The sequence below is a fragment of the Thermoascus crustaceus genome (assembly GCF_041956765.1).
Source record: "Thermoascus crustaceus strain CBS 181.67 unplaced genomic scaffold VTN00scaffold_2, whole genome shotgun sequence".
NCBI lineage: Eukaryota > Fungi > Ascomycota > Eurotiomycetes > Eurotiales > Thermoascaceae > Thermoascus > Thermoascus crustaceus.
The window spans coordinates 4,637,420-4,652,366 of record NW_027192528.1 but is presented as its reverse complement, the minus strand read 5'-3'; the positions used below and the strand labels follow the sequence as shown (position 1 = coordinate 4,652,366).

At 56.1% G+C, this 14,947-nt stretch overlaps 5 protein-coding genes across 5 annotated transcripts; 3 read left to right on the top strand and 2 right to left on the bottom strand.

Moving 5' to 3' along the window:
- Positions 1 to 13: 13 nt before the first annotated feature.
- Positions 14 to 2,477, top strand: VTN00DRAFT_5154 (uncharacterized protein; the record flags this gene model as incomplete). Its single annotated transcript, XM_069431656.1, has 4 exons — positions 14 to 22; positions 149 to 305; positions 409 to 520; positions 587 to 2,477. 4 exons carry the CDS (start codon positions 14 to 16, stop codon positions 2,475 to 2,477), a joined length of 2,169 nt encoding a protein of 722 aa, XP_069290669.1.
- A 1,560-nt stretch (positions 2,478 to 4,037) lies between these two features.
- On the bottom strand, positions 4,038 to 5,979 carry VTN00DRAFT_5153 (uncharacterized protein; the record flags this gene model as incomplete). The annotated part of the gene is made up of 3 exons (XM_069431655.1): positions 4,038 to 5,667; positions 5,732 to 5,837; positions 5,904 to 5,979. 3 exons carry the CDS (start codon positions 5,977 to 5,979, stop codon positions 4,038 to 4,040), a joined length of 1,812 nt encoding a protein of 603 aa, XP_069290668.1.
- A 232-nt stretch (positions 5,980 to 6,211) lies between these two features.
- Positions 6,212 to 7,482, top strand: VTN00DRAFT_5152 (uncharacterized protein; the record flags this gene model as incomplete). The annotated part of the gene is made up of 4 exons (XM_069431654.1): positions 6,212 to 6,271; positions 6,333 to 6,468; positions 6,586 to 6,705; positions 6,812 to 7,482. The coding sequence occupies 4 exons, from the start codon at positions 6,212 to 6,214 to the stop codon at positions 7,480 to 7,482; spliced, it is 987 nt and encodes a 328-aa protein (XP_069290667.1).
- Positions 7,483 to 8,220: 738 nt separating this feature from the next.
- VTN00DRAFT_5151 (uncharacterized protein) lies at positions 8,221 to 11,346 on the bottom strand (the record flags this gene model as incomplete). The annotated part of the gene is made up of 4 exons (XM_069431653.1): positions 8,221 to 10,435; positions 10,484 to 10,625; positions 10,824 to 11,211; positions 11,278 to 11,346. 4 exons carry the CDS (start codon positions 11,344 to 11,346, stop codon positions 8,221 to 8,223), a joined length of 2,814 nt encoding a protein of 937 aa, XP_069290666.1.
- Positions 11,347 to 12,979: 1,633 nt separating this feature from the next.
- VTN00DRAFT_5150 (uncharacterized protein) lies at positions 12,980 to 14,152 on the top strand (the record flags this gene model as incomplete). Its single annotated transcript, XM_069431652.1, has 6 exons — positions 12,980 to 13,212; positions 13,284 to 13,414; positions 13,477 to 13,629; positions 13,683 to 13,883; positions 13,934 to 14,059; positions 14,109 to 14,152. The coding sequence occupies 6 exons, from the start codon at positions 12,980 to 12,982 to the stop codon at positions 14,150 to 14,152; spliced, it is 888 nt and encodes a 295-aa protein (XP_069290665.1).
- Positions 14,153 to 14,947: the final 795 nt, after the last annotated feature.

Genomic DNA, 14,947 nt, shown 5'->3' with positions numbered 1-14,947 from the left:
CGCTCCATCACTCATGGCTTCTGTAAGTTCCCCCTCTTCCATCCCCTGTCCGGCCGTCGCGTCGGTGGTCGCCCCGCGGCACGGCGTGTTGTCTTTTTTGGGGCCCCGGACACAGACCGGACTGACCAAACCTTCTCGCTCCTAACAGCCCCGTCCTCCTCACAACTTCGGTCCCCAAGGCTACCATCTCCCGAACGGCGCAGCGCCAGGTGGTCCCACGCCGGGAGCCGCTCCTCTCCTTCCCAATAATGGCAGAATCATCCAGAACGGCCCCGTGAGGGTGCTGTGTGTTGCGGATGTCAGAGGTAAGAGGGAACATGGGAAGCTCGGGCGGCCAGTTACGTGTCGCCCCGGGACGCTGCTACGGTTCAGTCCGATACTGACGGTGTTTTTTCTTTTGCTGGATAGGAAACCTCAAGTCTCTGAATGAGCTGGCCAAACAGGCCCGTGCAGATCACATCATCCACACCGGCGACTTTGGTTTCTACGATGACACATCGCTGGAGCGGATTGCTGACAAGTGAGTGAAAATGACCGGTGCTTTCGCGCGTTGCGCCTATTCGAGCGGTGGGCTGACTTTTGACAGGACCCTGAAACACGTGGCACAGTATTCTCCGCTCCTGCCAGAGAGCATCAAGCGAACCATTGCGCAGATTCCTCCTCAGCAGTCCATCAAGCAGCGCTTCTCCCCCGAGCAGCTTCCGCTGTCTGAGCTTCCTCTGCTACTCAACAAGCAACTGACTCTGGACGTTCCCGTGTATACCGTGTGGGGTGCGTGCGAGGATGTCCGGGTGTTGGAGAAGTTCAGGTCGGGAGAGTACAAGGTGGACAAGCTGCACATTATCGATGAGGCAAACTCGCGGCTGCTGGATGTTGGTGGTGTCAAGCTGCGCCTGCTGGGCCTGGGAGGTGCCGTTGTGATGCACAAGCTGTTCGACAACGGTGAGGGCAAGACGACCATCGCTGGTGGCCAGGGCACTATGTGGACCACCCTCCTCCAGATGGGTGAGCTGGTTGACACAGCCAACCGCGTTTACGACCCGTCGGAGACTCGTATCTTCGTGACACACGCATCCCCGGCCCGTGAGGGTATGTTGAACCAGCTCTCCGTTACGCTCAAGGCCGACTTCTCCATATCCGCCGGTCTCCACTTCCGCTACGGCTCCTCCTACAACGAATTCTCCGTCAACCCGACCCTTGACCACTACCGCGGGAAGCTTGCGGCATCCAAGGCTTCCTTCAACGATGTGTGGGACACTGTCCGGGGCGAGGTCGAGGCCGCCATTGCCTCCAATGAGGCCCAGAAGACGCTCCTGGACAATGCTCTTGACATCGTGCAGAAAATGCCTTCGGTCGCCAATGGTGGAAACCCATTCGGCGGTCCCGTTGCCGCAGGAAACGCCGGTGGTCAAGTCGACGAGAGCGCCTTCAAGAACATGTGGAACTTCAACCTCGCTGACGCTGCTTTCGGTTATCTGGTCTTGGAGATTGAGGGTGGACGGATAGGTACTGAGATGCGCGCACAGGGCTTCAACTTCGCGCACCGTGGCGGAAAGCCTCAGAATGCTATTCCCGCTCAGCCTGCAAATGCTGCTGCTCCTGCGGTCCCTGGTCAGGCCCGTGGTCCAGCTCCTCAGTTTGGCCAGGCTCAGCCAGTTCGTCCTGGTGGTCCCGGTGCTCCCTCTTTCCAGCAGCAGCAGCCGCCACAGCAGCCGCAGCAGGGCCAGCCTCAGGCTCAGCCTGCTCAGCCTGCCCAAGGCAAGCCCCAGACTCAGGGCCCTCCGCGCGCAGCAGCCTCTCCGGCACCTGTCATCCCTAAGGCACCAACCCCCCAGCCCGCTGCCACCCCTGCGCCGCAGCCTGCTGCGGCAGAGCCGGAGAAGCAGGCCGCCCCTGAGGCCAACGGCACAACTCCGCCTGAGAAACCATCCGAGTCCCCTGTCCCAAGGGGCGACAAGAAGCAGAGCAACGGGCTCTTCGTGTCGAATGTGGACAATGAGCAGGCTATCCGGGACCTCTTCCCCGAGGAGGACAAGTCCAAGATCGTCAAGATCGAGAAATGGGGCAAGTTCAACCATGTCGTGACCTTCGGATCCGTTGAGGAGGCCAAGGCAGCGCTTGACCGCCAGCCACCGGAGCACAAGAAGCCCAGCCCGCCGGGCCAGCCACGCAAGCCTAACATGAAGTTCTTCGAGGATCGTGGCAGCCACCGCCGTGATGGCAACGCAGGAACATGGCAGGCCAGCAGCCGCGGCGGAGCGAACGCGGCACAGCGAGGTGGATACCAGAGCGGAGGAGCCAGTGACAGTGATGGTAGCCGTCGCGGCGGATTTGGAGGACGAGGACGAGGCCGTGGCAGCGACCGCGGTCGTGGCGGACGAGGACGCGGTGGCTTCGGCAAGGGTAGTACTGGCACTGACTCGCCAGCTCCTCCCTCGACCTCGTCGACCCCCGCTGACAAGCCTTCCGAATCGTGAACGTCTTTTTACGCCGTGTATGGTCTCCGACTAAAAACGCTTTCTTTACCCCCCTTGCGCTCTTGTTTTTATGCCAATGCCCTTGATTTCTTCTCGTGTGATCTTTGCCACCCATGTTTCTTTTTCCGAGCGACATGTTTGTACTTTTCTACACTTTTCTTTTTAGTAAAGAGTTTACCCTGTGGTTGAGGTGTGTGTCACCTACGTCCGGGGAGCTAATGCGAGGAGAAGCATTTGCCGTATCCTCTGTTTCTTCCTTTTAGCCCTAGTCTTGTACTTTATTACACGAATTTCTCTTGTATGTGGGGAAAACGTTGTGCTGGCTGTCGGTTGTGATTACGGGAGTTATTTCGTCGGAAGCAGAGTCGTGGCGGGGCTGACGTCTTCAACCTCCAGGGGAGAGATGATCACAGCTATTTTTTTCTGCCTGCAGTATGTCTGGTATGGTTTTCTTTCCTGTATCTTTTGTAGTTTGGCTTGTAATGAAACGGGCTGGGAATGGGACGTGGGAAAGGAACGAGTAATGTCAGGCATGCAGCGGGCACGAAGAAAACGGCTGTACTTAGAAACGACTCCGCCGGAGACACGAATAGCGATACCCTCATAGGTTTTAGTGTTTCGTACCTTTTCCCTTGTCAGGCCTTTTCGTAGTATGACTGTAGAGTGAAGTAGGGACTTTTTTGGTAATCACATGATGGATAGATCAGCTGGGGCTGTTGCAGTAAACCCTCACTGAAGATCCTGATACGGAATGCTCAGGCGCCTGGTTAATGATGTATGTGCTATCTATCCTCCATCCATTGATTCAAGCCTCGCTAGATTGTTGCACAAAAAGGCAGCCCTCTAAACCCTACGTGTAAGTACAACTTGATATATATATACCATGATAATGATATCACAACCCATGTATGTATGTCCCCGAAAGCAAGTACTCTATAAAGTGATGATGCATTTTTTTTTCCCTTCCTTCTCTGTAATAACTAAACAACTAGCTGGCATTTTTGGTTGATTTGATTTGATCGATAGTGGCTGTAGGTAGGTTTCTTTAACACTTTAGAAGTTAGGTATATGTGTGTATGTACTGTACACATGCTTTTCAGAGGTATTAGTTCAGTTGGAAATAAAATGTAGGTGGGTGAGATGAGATGAACCAATGATGCATGTAAACTGTATATATACACGTTGGATGTTATGTATCAGTGTCTAATTATTTGAGACAGCAGTTAACAATTACATAGTTAGCTAGATACCTAGAGTAGTAAAAATTGCACTCCGATTGTTCTCGCCCTTTAATCTTTAAAAGGAAATCGAAGGGGGTGATTTCGAGTAAATAGAAACTACTCTTGAAGAACAACATGCACAATGTATATTCGATGGGCTTCTAGCAGTTGTCCTATAAACCCCAAGTTGGCTGGCGGCCGTCACTGACCAAAACCAAAACCAGCCGCTCTATATTTGTGACAACTACAGATAGACAAGACAGGATGAACCCCTATTTTTCTTTTGTTTTCCTTTCCTTTGCTTTTTTGCTTTTCCCCTTTTACGACCCGACAGTCCACATCACTGACTCCTGAACAACCGCAATCCACCCTCCTCCGCATCCTCATCGCTATCATCTCCCGCATTCCCCTTAACCCCATTCTCCTCCTCACTATCCTCACCCAACATCCCACTCGCCGTCTTCCCCAGCAACGAGGCAAAGAACTCCTCGCGGGCCCGGCTGGTCCACGTCCCGCGATCCTCGGGCGCCATGAAGTTCTGCAGCTTCTCGTGCACGTTGTACCGCATCTTGCGGCCCTTGGAGGCCTTGGTGTCGACGGCGCGTTTGACTTTGTCCTTGCGCATCCCCGTCACGGGGTGAATGGTGGAGCCGGTGCGTCCGGAGGCGGAGGCGGTGGAGGTGGGGAGTTGGATGTGGAGGGCGTCGACGCCGTTGGTGATGGCGTCGGAGGAGGACATGCGCTGCTCGACGAGGTCGCGGAGGAGGGATTGGTAGAAGAGGGTGTCGTCGTAGATGGGCTCGGTGGGCTCGTTTTCGGAGGTGCCGTTGGTAGTGCCATTAGACAGATTCTCTCTGCGCGAACGCTTCGCGGCTCTCTCGCCGGAAATCTCCGAGGCGACGTGCGCGTCCAGCACGGCGGTGATGGTCTGCTGTGCGCTGCCGGTGGAGGTGCCGAGGAGTTTGCCCCGGGCGTTGGGCAGCGTCGCGCTGGAGCCGCGGACTTTGAGAGACCACTTGTCGAGGATGGCGCGGCGGTGGGCGAGCGATTCGGATTCCAGCTCCGTCATGCGCTTCCACAGCGATGCTGATGATGCCGTAGGGGAAACTGGGGCAGGTCTCTTCCTCTTCTTGGACGGGTCCTTGGCCTGCGCGTCGGCGAGCGTGTGCCGGAGTTCCTCCAGTGTAGACCACAGCGCGAGGGCAGCGGACTCGGCGGAGCGGATGGCTTCTTCATCGATGCTGTCAGCCTCCTTGGCCGCGGCGGGAAGCTCGTTGATGGCCGTCAAGCCTTTCTGCAGCTTGATACGGGTGTTCAGGAGGGCGTCGAAAGTGGAACGCTGTTGCTTCACAGCCATACCCTTGGCAGCATCTGCCTTGGCTGCCTGGGAGATGGTCGCTGCGATGGTCTTCTGGTCCGTGGCCATCAGCCTGCGCAGCTCCTCACGCTCGGAGGATTCTTTGGACTTGGGCAGGTCGAGGGCCTCATCCTTGTCCTCATCGGAGAGATCGCTCTCGTCGTCGTCCTCATCTTCGTCGTCGAAGCCTTCTGATCCTTCAGAACCATCTTCACCGCCCTCGTCGCTGTCAGATTCATCCGTGTCCATCCCGTCGACGCTCTCATCCTCATCAGCAAACCGGGCCTTCTTGCCAGCGCGAGACTTGACGCCGTTTGCCTTGGCTTTGGCACTCTTTCTGAAAGCGTCGGAAGCGTCAGACTCCTCATCATCCTCATCATCATCCTCATCCTCGTCCTCGAGACCATCAACATCCTCCTCATCCTCGTCGTCTTCTCCCGACTCGCCCTCTTCATCTTCGTCTTCATCCTCATCCTCCGAACCCTCCTCGTCACTCGAGCGCGCTCTGAAGGGATCATCATCGCTCTCCGCCTCGAGCGCCTCCCTGCTGACCTTGGAACCGGCATATTCTTTGCCTAGTCTGATCGTCTCCGGTTTGCGCAGTTTTCCTTTGCTGCCAGAAAATCAGAAACGACCCCCCCAAAGAACGGAAGAAAAGAAGGACAGAAAAAACTCACCCTACAACCTCATAATGCTCCCTCCCGGCATTCTCATCAACCGCGGAGCGCGCATCGTCGGAGTCGCTGCCGGGACCTCCAAGATCCTGGTCTTCGGGGTCGAAGTCTGCAGGTGCACGCGGTCAGCTCTGCGAGAAAACATGCGCAGGAAATACTTGAAGAGGCAACATACCTCTCGGCGCAGGATCCTCAAGATCGGCAATCTGCTCCGCGAGGGTCATGCGCGAGCGCTGCTTCGGGGGCGCCATGTTGCTCTGCTCCCTTGATGGTTGATGCTTGTCCGGTGCAAGCTATCGGCCATATTTTTTTCGACGGGGATAGCGCTCGGGTAAAATTCCCTCGGCGCGGTGGGTCCTCGGACAAGTTAGGGCAGGTTGTGCCGGGCGGTGAGTCGGTAAGCTCTATACCCCATTTATTCATGCCGCCGTGCGGAGAAGCTCCAGCGGAGCTCGAGGACTGTATATCTATCAAGTCATCACCATGCCTACGCACCGGAGGCTCTTCTCGACGCTCCGGGCGCTGCAGCATGATAATCCGTTGGTATGTTCACTTTTTCATATCTCCCATAACCAGACAGATCTATGCTAACTAACTAAACCAGGGCCTCCCGCGCTCCGGCACCCCGCCCCCCTTCCCCCGCCGCCGCGGGCTCCCCGAGAAGCGCAAGATCCGCGATGTGAACAAGGTCGTGGCCGTGTCGTCGGCCAAGGGCGGGGTGGGGAAGTCGACGATCGCAGGTAATCTTCCTCCATGAACCTTATTGTCGTCCATCTGCATGGGGAGATTAGTATACAGTGCCATACGGAAACAAACCAAAGAGAGAACAGTGCTGACGAGTGTCTGATGGTATATAGTAAACCTCGCCCTGGCCCTCGCCCGACGCGGCATCCGCACGGGAATCCTCGACACGGACATCTTCGGGCCCTCGATCCCGACGCTGCTCAATCTGTCTGGGGAGCCGCGGTTGGATGAGAGTGAGTGCTACCACCTATTTAGCTTACCATCCACCTACACCGTTCCACTCTTTTCTACAGGAATGTATAAAAAACGAACAAGAACTAAGAGATGATTGTCTCGAAGAGAACTGCCTCATCCCACTAACCAACTACGGCCTCAAATCCATGTCCATGGGCTACCTCCTCCCACAGCCTCTTCCTGCCGAAGGCTCATCAAATCAACCCATGGATACGACACCGATCTCCTGGCGCGGCCTAATGGTCACAAAAGCAATGCACCAGCTCCTCCACTCCGTCTCTTGGGGTCCGCTCGATGTCCTCATCCTCGACCTGCCCCCCGGCACGGGCGACGTCCAGTTAACCATAACCCAGGAGATCATCCTCGACGGCGCCGTCATCGTCTCCACGCCGCAGGACATCGCGCTGCGCGACGCGGTGCGCGGGGTCGGGCTGTTCCAGCGCACGCAGGTCCCCGTGCTCGGGATGGTAAGGAATATGGCTTTTTTCGCGTGTCCGCGGTGCGGGCATCACACGAGGATCTTCTCCCGGGGGGAACACGCCCACAACCATGGCAGTGGCCGTGACGATGAGAACTGGGGCGTGCTGGCGGAATGTGCCCGTCTCGGGATCGACTTCCTGGGCGACATCCCGCTGGACGCGCGGGTGTGCGAGGACGCGGACCGGGGCGTGCCGACCGTCGTGGCGGAGGAGGGTGACGAGGGGAGCGCGAGACGGAATGCGTTTCTCGCGATCGCGGAGAAGGTCGCAAGGAAGGTGGGGGTGGAGTGGAAGTGATCCGTTTTTTATTTTATTCATCTACCACCCTTTGGAGTGTGGAGTGGCTGACCATTAATGAGACGGACTTGGGGCGTGTATTATTATTATTATTATTATTATCGAGGGTGAACTGAACTGAACCGTAAACTGTATATTATAGCACTTGTATCATGCGGTTGATGAACAGGCGTATATATTATTATACATAAGCGGCGCACAGGTGTTTTATTTGGTTTTGCGGGCAACTCTCTTTCATATACAATCACCGCCATCTCTACCTGACAAAATAATAAATCCCTGCTCGATACTACGGTATAAACCAATACGAACCAATTGAACTGATACATATATTCAAAAAGTGGAAAACCCAAAAATTGCAAAAATTCGACTTATCCGTAATTGGTATTCGACGAAAGGAGCCTGAGACGCTGGAGTTCAACCAGTCGTACGTACTGGTAAAAGACAGTATATACATCCAAAATATACAAGTCTATCAATGACAAAGGAGAAATAAGAGAAAGTCAGATGTGTGTGTATGTATATCAAAGTAAACGCCAGTAGGATACCCAGGGATGCAGTCTATGCCTGATAACGAGGTGAGCAGTGAAAATTATCGATGCCAAGATCTGTTCGAGGAGAGAAAAAAAAAGACATTAGAGGAAAATTGCCTGTGTTAGGTGAGATGCGATGCAAATAAATCGAGATTATATAGAGTATTCGTGTCAAATATTATCAACGCAGCCTTATTAACCCTATCTATGAGGGCGTGATTGGCCGGTCTGGAGTCGGAGCTGGAGACAGTCCGCTGCGTTTCCCCTCGTCGCCAATCGGGGACACGGTGCCATCAGCACCGTCAACCGAGAGCACGCTGGCCTCCTTGTTGAAACCGGGTCCATCGACATCTGGCGATGGGACTCCCCGACCGAACGAGGATACCCCGCTGCTGAGGTTGGATGGGTTCAGACCCAGTCCGATAACACCGGGGGCACCGACGACCGCCATGGTACTGGCGTGCGGATCGTCTGCCGTCTCCAAGCTTCGAACACTTCGCGACCAGGCGTCTGATAGACCGCTCCCGCTCTCGCCGATATCAGACGGGAGAGTCAGTTGGGGAGGGGATGCAGTTGCTGATCTTGAGTCGGAGGCTGGGTTATACTGCACTCTCAGGGAGGAGCCCCTGGTGATGGGTGGAATGACACCTCGAGCATGCAGGACGGCCGTCGTACTCGCATTTTCCTGCCTGCTGTAAGGACGTGAATCTTCGGAGGCGCTACCAGCCAGAGCGGACGTCGCGGTCGGAGATACCTGAGGGCCATCCACATGGCCAGGTTGAGGTTCCGGCCGTTGAGGGTCAGACCGCTCGGGGCCAGCCTTGCTGGGAGTATCATCGGGGTTCTTGCTTTCAGAAGTGCGTTGAGTTGGGATATCCCCTGCAGCACCGGTGGCCTGTCCGACATCATTGACGATCCGCGTTCTCACGTCCGAGAACGGCTCAGCGGACATACCTTCGCCGCGGTGCTCCTTGACTTGAGAGTCAGTCTGCGGCCGAGATGTCGCCACGGTGTCCTCGTCCTGTCTCGTATCGACAGTGTAACTCCTCGTCTGGTCGTTTTCGTCCGCTTTGATCCGTCTTCCAACAGTCCTCACGTCGTGCTTGCTACCCCAGAAATTCCAGAGCATCAGACCGTAACCCTTTCGGGCACGCCTCTCAGCGAACATTCCCTGAGCGGCACGTCTACCTGCTAGTGCGCTTGGAGGCGGCGATTCGCCGTCAAAGCCCTCATAACCGCGAGCAAATTCCTTGATGCGCTGCTTCTGGACCCGAAGCTTTTCCTTGGCGAATCTGATATCCCATTCCGCCTTTGCCCCCAGCCACTTCTTCACCAGGACAGGGTTGATGGCACCCACCTGCGCCGGAGACAGCTGCAAGGCGGGGAGCAAATTGGGCGGGTCCAGGGGATATATTACACCATGGCAGTCGACTCTCTGCCGGATCATGTGGTTCCGGAACGGAGGCAAAGGATCACCCGCTTTGCCCACAGACAAGACAGTAGCACCATCCGCTCCCGTCTTCTGCGCTGGATCATCGGTCGATGGGCCATGACTATCGCTACTGCTGGAAGAGGGATCCTCATCGTCAACAATATCGATCTGAGTGTTCTGTGCGCGAGCCAGAGCCCAGGCCCCGAACTGCGCGATCGAGCGGAACATGCACTTGGCTGGTCCTGTCCAGCTGAGAGTCGGCGCAACATGGCAGAGATCGTCCCACACCTGAAGTTGGACGTAGGTCGGACCGTACTTGTTGAGGGTTTCTCGGTTCGGGTCGTGTTCGTCCAGGATGGTATCATTGGGCGGGTAGGCCGGCGGGTCAGCTGCTTTGTGAGCCACATAGATCTGCTCGTCGCGCAGCAGCTCACCACCACCAGTGAGGATGAGAAGTGGGGGTAATCCACCTAGTGACGGCTGCAGAACCGGAGATACCAGAGGATGCGACATCAACTGGTTCGTGACGTACATCTGGATCTGGTCCTTTATCTCCACAACGGCTCCATCGATTGCAATCGAGAGACTGTCCGCTGGGCTAGCCAGAGTCTTCGAGTCGCCTGATGGTTCGAGATGAGCTTGGCTACCCGGATAGGTCCGTGGCGGTGATCCCTGGTGGTCGGCAGAGGGGTCCTTCTCGCGAATATCGTAGCCTTTCATGGCAATATCGCGCTCCTTCTTCCGGTCTCGCGCGGTCTTGCCTTTCAGAACCTGATCCGCAGCCCCTTGTTTAATAGCGAGGAGATCGTCCGCGTTCGGGGGTGGCCATGATCGGGATGGTCTCTGCATAAAGCCGTACTGTGGGATATAGTCTTCCGCATCATCTCCAACCACGCTTGGGAAGGAATGGGTCAGATCAACCCACGGAGATATCAGCACAGCACCGGCAGGTAAAGGCAACCCTCGATCGCGGAGGGTGACGAGCATGCTGTCAACATGTCAGTGGTGGTCTTTTGTGATAGCACACCGAACTCACGATAGAACCATTCCTCCGCCAGCGGAGTCACCCGCCAGAAGGATTTCACTTGCATCATGTATACTCAGGAGGTAGAGGTAAGCAGCCAGACAGTCCTGCAGGGCGCACGGGAACGGGAACTGCGGTGCCAAGCGATACTCAGCTGCTAGATATTAGTCGCCGTCACCGCGGAAGGTGGGATGGTCAATTCAACTCACTGGATAGGGGATTAGCAACTGGAGACGATCAAGAGACTGGGGGGACTGGAGTGCCTACCGTGCAAAGATTCTGGCCTTGAGCTTTCGCGCATGGCGCTGCAGCTGATACCGATGGGTGTCCACGCTTCCAAAATAGTACGCACCCCCATGGACGTAAAGCATGATGCGCTTGCATCGATCATTGTTGTGCTTCCTGGCGTTGTAATCGCTCCTCACCTCGATCCATTCTCCCTTGAGCTCCCCCGTAGGGCCTCGCCATTGCCACCAATTTTTCCCTCCGACGCGTGCCACTCCCCTGGGACCCAGTTGCTCGATGACGGCGTTTGCCGCGGAAGAGAGATACTGTTCGGGCACGACATCCTCGTCGACCTTGACCCAGTGCGGCGAGGGAACCCATTGGGCCGTGAAGCTCTGGACATCCTCAACGGTGAAGAAGGAGGCGTAGTGGAGGAACTGGCGGACGACGTGCAGACCTTCATGGTAGGAGAGACGGGCGGTGGGCTTCTCACGGTGTTCCTTGCGGTGCACATACTGGATGGCAGTCAGTCTCGATGAACCTTACATAGGTACCTACGGTCCGGTGGGTCAGCAGCCTACATGGGAGATGCCCGTTGAGATGACCGTCGGGGTCACCGCGACACCCAGCCCCAGCGCATTCAGGGGCATGTTGACTGACTAGTCCTGCGGAGAGAGCTAGAGAGCCGTAAAAAAGGCAATAGCCAGAGAAGATGCTCCCGGATAGAGCCCGTCTATCCAGAATGAGAACACGCGGCTAGTCGAGGTTCGCGTGTTCGACGGAGGTTGGTGGACACATGGAAAGTTCACAGCTGGACAGCGACCGGAACCGGTACAACAAGAAGTTAGGTACCTAACCAGGTATGTATGTAGGGACCGTACCGTGCACAACAAACGGGATATACTCGAGGATGGCAAGACCTAATGCTCACAGCAAAAGGATGGAAGCTCAGACCGGAGCATCCCTCGTGGCGGGAAACACGTCGGGACGCCTCCTGGTGGTGAGCAGCGAGTGCAGGCAAGGGGAGAGCTTCGTGGGTGATGTCATGGGCAAAAGCTCGAGGTAGCGTGGAGGTACCTCAGGTACCAAGGCACCCATGGATAGCTTGCGGGTACCTCCGGGTACCTCGCGTTCCTAGCCCAGCTACCGGTAGCCCATCGGGTCGCCGCCGCGTCGGGTACAGCTGTGCTTGGCATCGTCTGCTGCTGAATAAGCACTACGGCCGCGCGTTCCTGCCCGCCGCGCTGCCAAGGGAGCAATTCCGGCAGGATTCTTGGCTTTTCAGGAATTACCAGAGGACGAGAGCGCCTAGAGAGCTTAAGGCCTTGACTACTGTACACATTTCCTAAGACTCCCGAACACAGAGAAGCTTTCCAGGGTTATTATTAATCTATGCCGGCTATGCCCAACCCGGCCGCTGGCCTGTCTAGACTCGAGCACGACGACCTCGTGGCAGGAAGATCCTCATCGCTATCCGGCGGGACCGCCCCTTGACAGGCACGGCAACTGTCAAGGCGTTGATCCAGCTAGCGGCTGCGGGAGAGCAGGCACGGACCACATGTTGACCCCGCTGGTCTTCACCGACTCAGGCCAGTTCTGGAGAAGGAATCCACCCGACGATACTATCGTATCTGCTTCCCCCTTCCCAAGACTGCGCACCCATCTCGGACACCTGCTGGGACGTGTTGGCGGCCGGGACAAGCTTCTCTGTGGAGCGGCCAGCGTGCCCGGTTCCTCACCATGGCCCAAACGGAGCTTTGCGAGGTGCGCCCAGCACGCGCTAGGCGCCCGTCGCGGACTCCCTGCAGGGGCAGCAGGCGTTCAGAGATGCAGTATTAATACGGCCAAGCAGCCACCGGCGAGAGCGCATGGCACGATCTGCAGTCCTGAGCAGGAAAAAAAACGTGGTCGAGATGCAGGCAGTTGGCGGTGGTCGATGCGTTGAACATGCGGTGTCTCGGCCCTCTGCCGGTGGGGACGCGCTGCGCAGCCGCACACTCATCATAGCCATCCGTTTTCGCACGTTTCCTCTCGCCCTTACGTCCAGCACGCCAATTGCTCGGGCTGTCGGCAACTCCCCCATGGAACCAACATTGCGGCTTCGTCACAATGCTGTCCTTTGTCCGCCGACAGCTCCCATATATATGTAAAACGCGACTGATTAGATAGCAAAAAATGGACTGCCGTTCTGCTTCCTGCTGCTGGGTGATGTGTTTTCAGCTTCTTCCCCTCTGCCCAGCCTGCCCCCCGATGTTGCGTCCGTCGCCGTGGTGAGGATTTGCAATGAACCATAATAACCCTCTGTATGATTCTGACGACTGGCCGCTCCGGAATCCCCAGCGGGAGGGGAGCATCTCGACCGCGACCCAAGACTCGGGGTCGAGCATCATCTCGTTGACGCAGTATGCCCCTCCGCTCAGCCCGCCGCTCTCCTCGCCATCGAGCATCCGAAAGTATTCCTTGTACTCGGTCCCGGAGGAAACTGAGAGAATCGAACTCGCGGCCGCAGTGACCGTGTACGTGGCAAGATCCCGAGAACCACACCGTGTCGAGCTCGGTTCTGATGTGTGGCTGGTGTGCTGTGCAGATCGCTCGTCAGAAAAGACAGGTTATTCAAGATCCGATACACGTATATCGACGTCTGCAAGGAAAACGACGGAAGTCTCCGGTTTCTGGAACTGGGAGGAGGAGGCCAGCAGAGTGGTTTCATCCATACCTGTGAGTCCTCAAGGCCAGCGACGCTGCGAAGTGCACTTTTAGCTGAGGTGGGATACCTGCAGTCACCCCGCCCCGAGTGCCTCTACCGCACTTGGAACATCCCAAGCTTTCCGGCGATACATCGTTCCGGATCTCCTTTCTGGAGGAGCAGGCAGTCCAAACGACACAGACAGCTTTCTCCACGCAGCTTTCCTACACGTTCGAGGAGTGGGGAGGTAGGGACCTAACTTCGAGTCGTGGGAGGCCAGACGCTGACACACGCTCGCAGACTGTGTTCAATTCCAGGAGTTGCTGCTGGCATCCAAGCTGGTGTTTATCGGGGGCGTCGCTGAAGCGAAATCCAAGGGGCGTGGGGAAGAATGCATCAGCCAGAACCTGCGCGTCTTTCGAGACCGGCACAACAAGCACTTTATACTCTTCTTCGCCAATTCCCAGCGAAGGGAGAAGAAACGCTACATTTCCATCCCAGGTGAGTTTACGAGCCTGGCCTTCCAGATGAACCGGGGCTGACTGGGCCAGTCAACTGCATCGAACACGTCGACCCGGGAAAGAAGGTGGGACGGCCGGTGTCGCTGCAATTCCTGCCAAACTTTGACACCATCACGCAGATGAAAATGCTCCAGATACGATTTCTTGACGAGAATGGTATGTTCTGTTCCTCGCGATGCTGGGTTCTGCTACTAATCGCCCGTAGACCGGAAGCGGTTCTGCGACTTGCTAAAAGAACTTAATGGCTAAAAGCGCTATTTTTGTGGGTTGGGAACCCGGAGGGAAAAGTCTATGGCTTCTAGGGCGATTTTTTTGATATTGGGTTTGATACCGGATCTATAGCACGGTTAGTTTTTTTTTTTTTTTTTTTTGGAGACGGATCATGCTTTTATAATAAATACCCCACTTTAGCTATATGATTCATATCTGATGCTGTTTTATGGCTTTGCCGCGTCAAAACGGTGTGTTTGACCAGTAGGGAAAAGATCCATGACCATACGGTACTCCCCATGTCATATGTCATGTAGCGACGCACAGGGCATGCCATGCATCCAGGAGCGTATACCAATGGCATTCGCGGCGCAGGCTCGTGATAAGCCCAGACGCTGGCAGATACTGCGAAGAGCATGGGCCCGTCTGGCCATGGCCTCCAAGGGGGATGGCAGGCCGAGGCGCCATCCAAGGCCCCGGTCCGCAGAGACTGATGCCGATCGCGGATCCAGGCACGCACGTGGAGCGAAGAACTGGTGGACAGAGCCCCGGCTGCATCGCCCGCCCGCTCCCAGATCCCCTGTCGATAGTAGACTTTTGCATGCCCACTTCCAACCGACGATAAATACTTTAGCTCCAGATGCCCAAAACTCAAATGCAACCCTCACTGGCACATTCCCTCCGCCGGAGAGGGGCTCTCTCTTTCATCTATCACCTCGTGCATCGGTCGAGACCCCCGTGCCTTTTTTTGAACGAGCCCATGATCACGTCTGTCTGGACGCCCTCAACGTCGTTTCTATCCGCGATGAATGATTGAGAGACTGCTGCACTGTC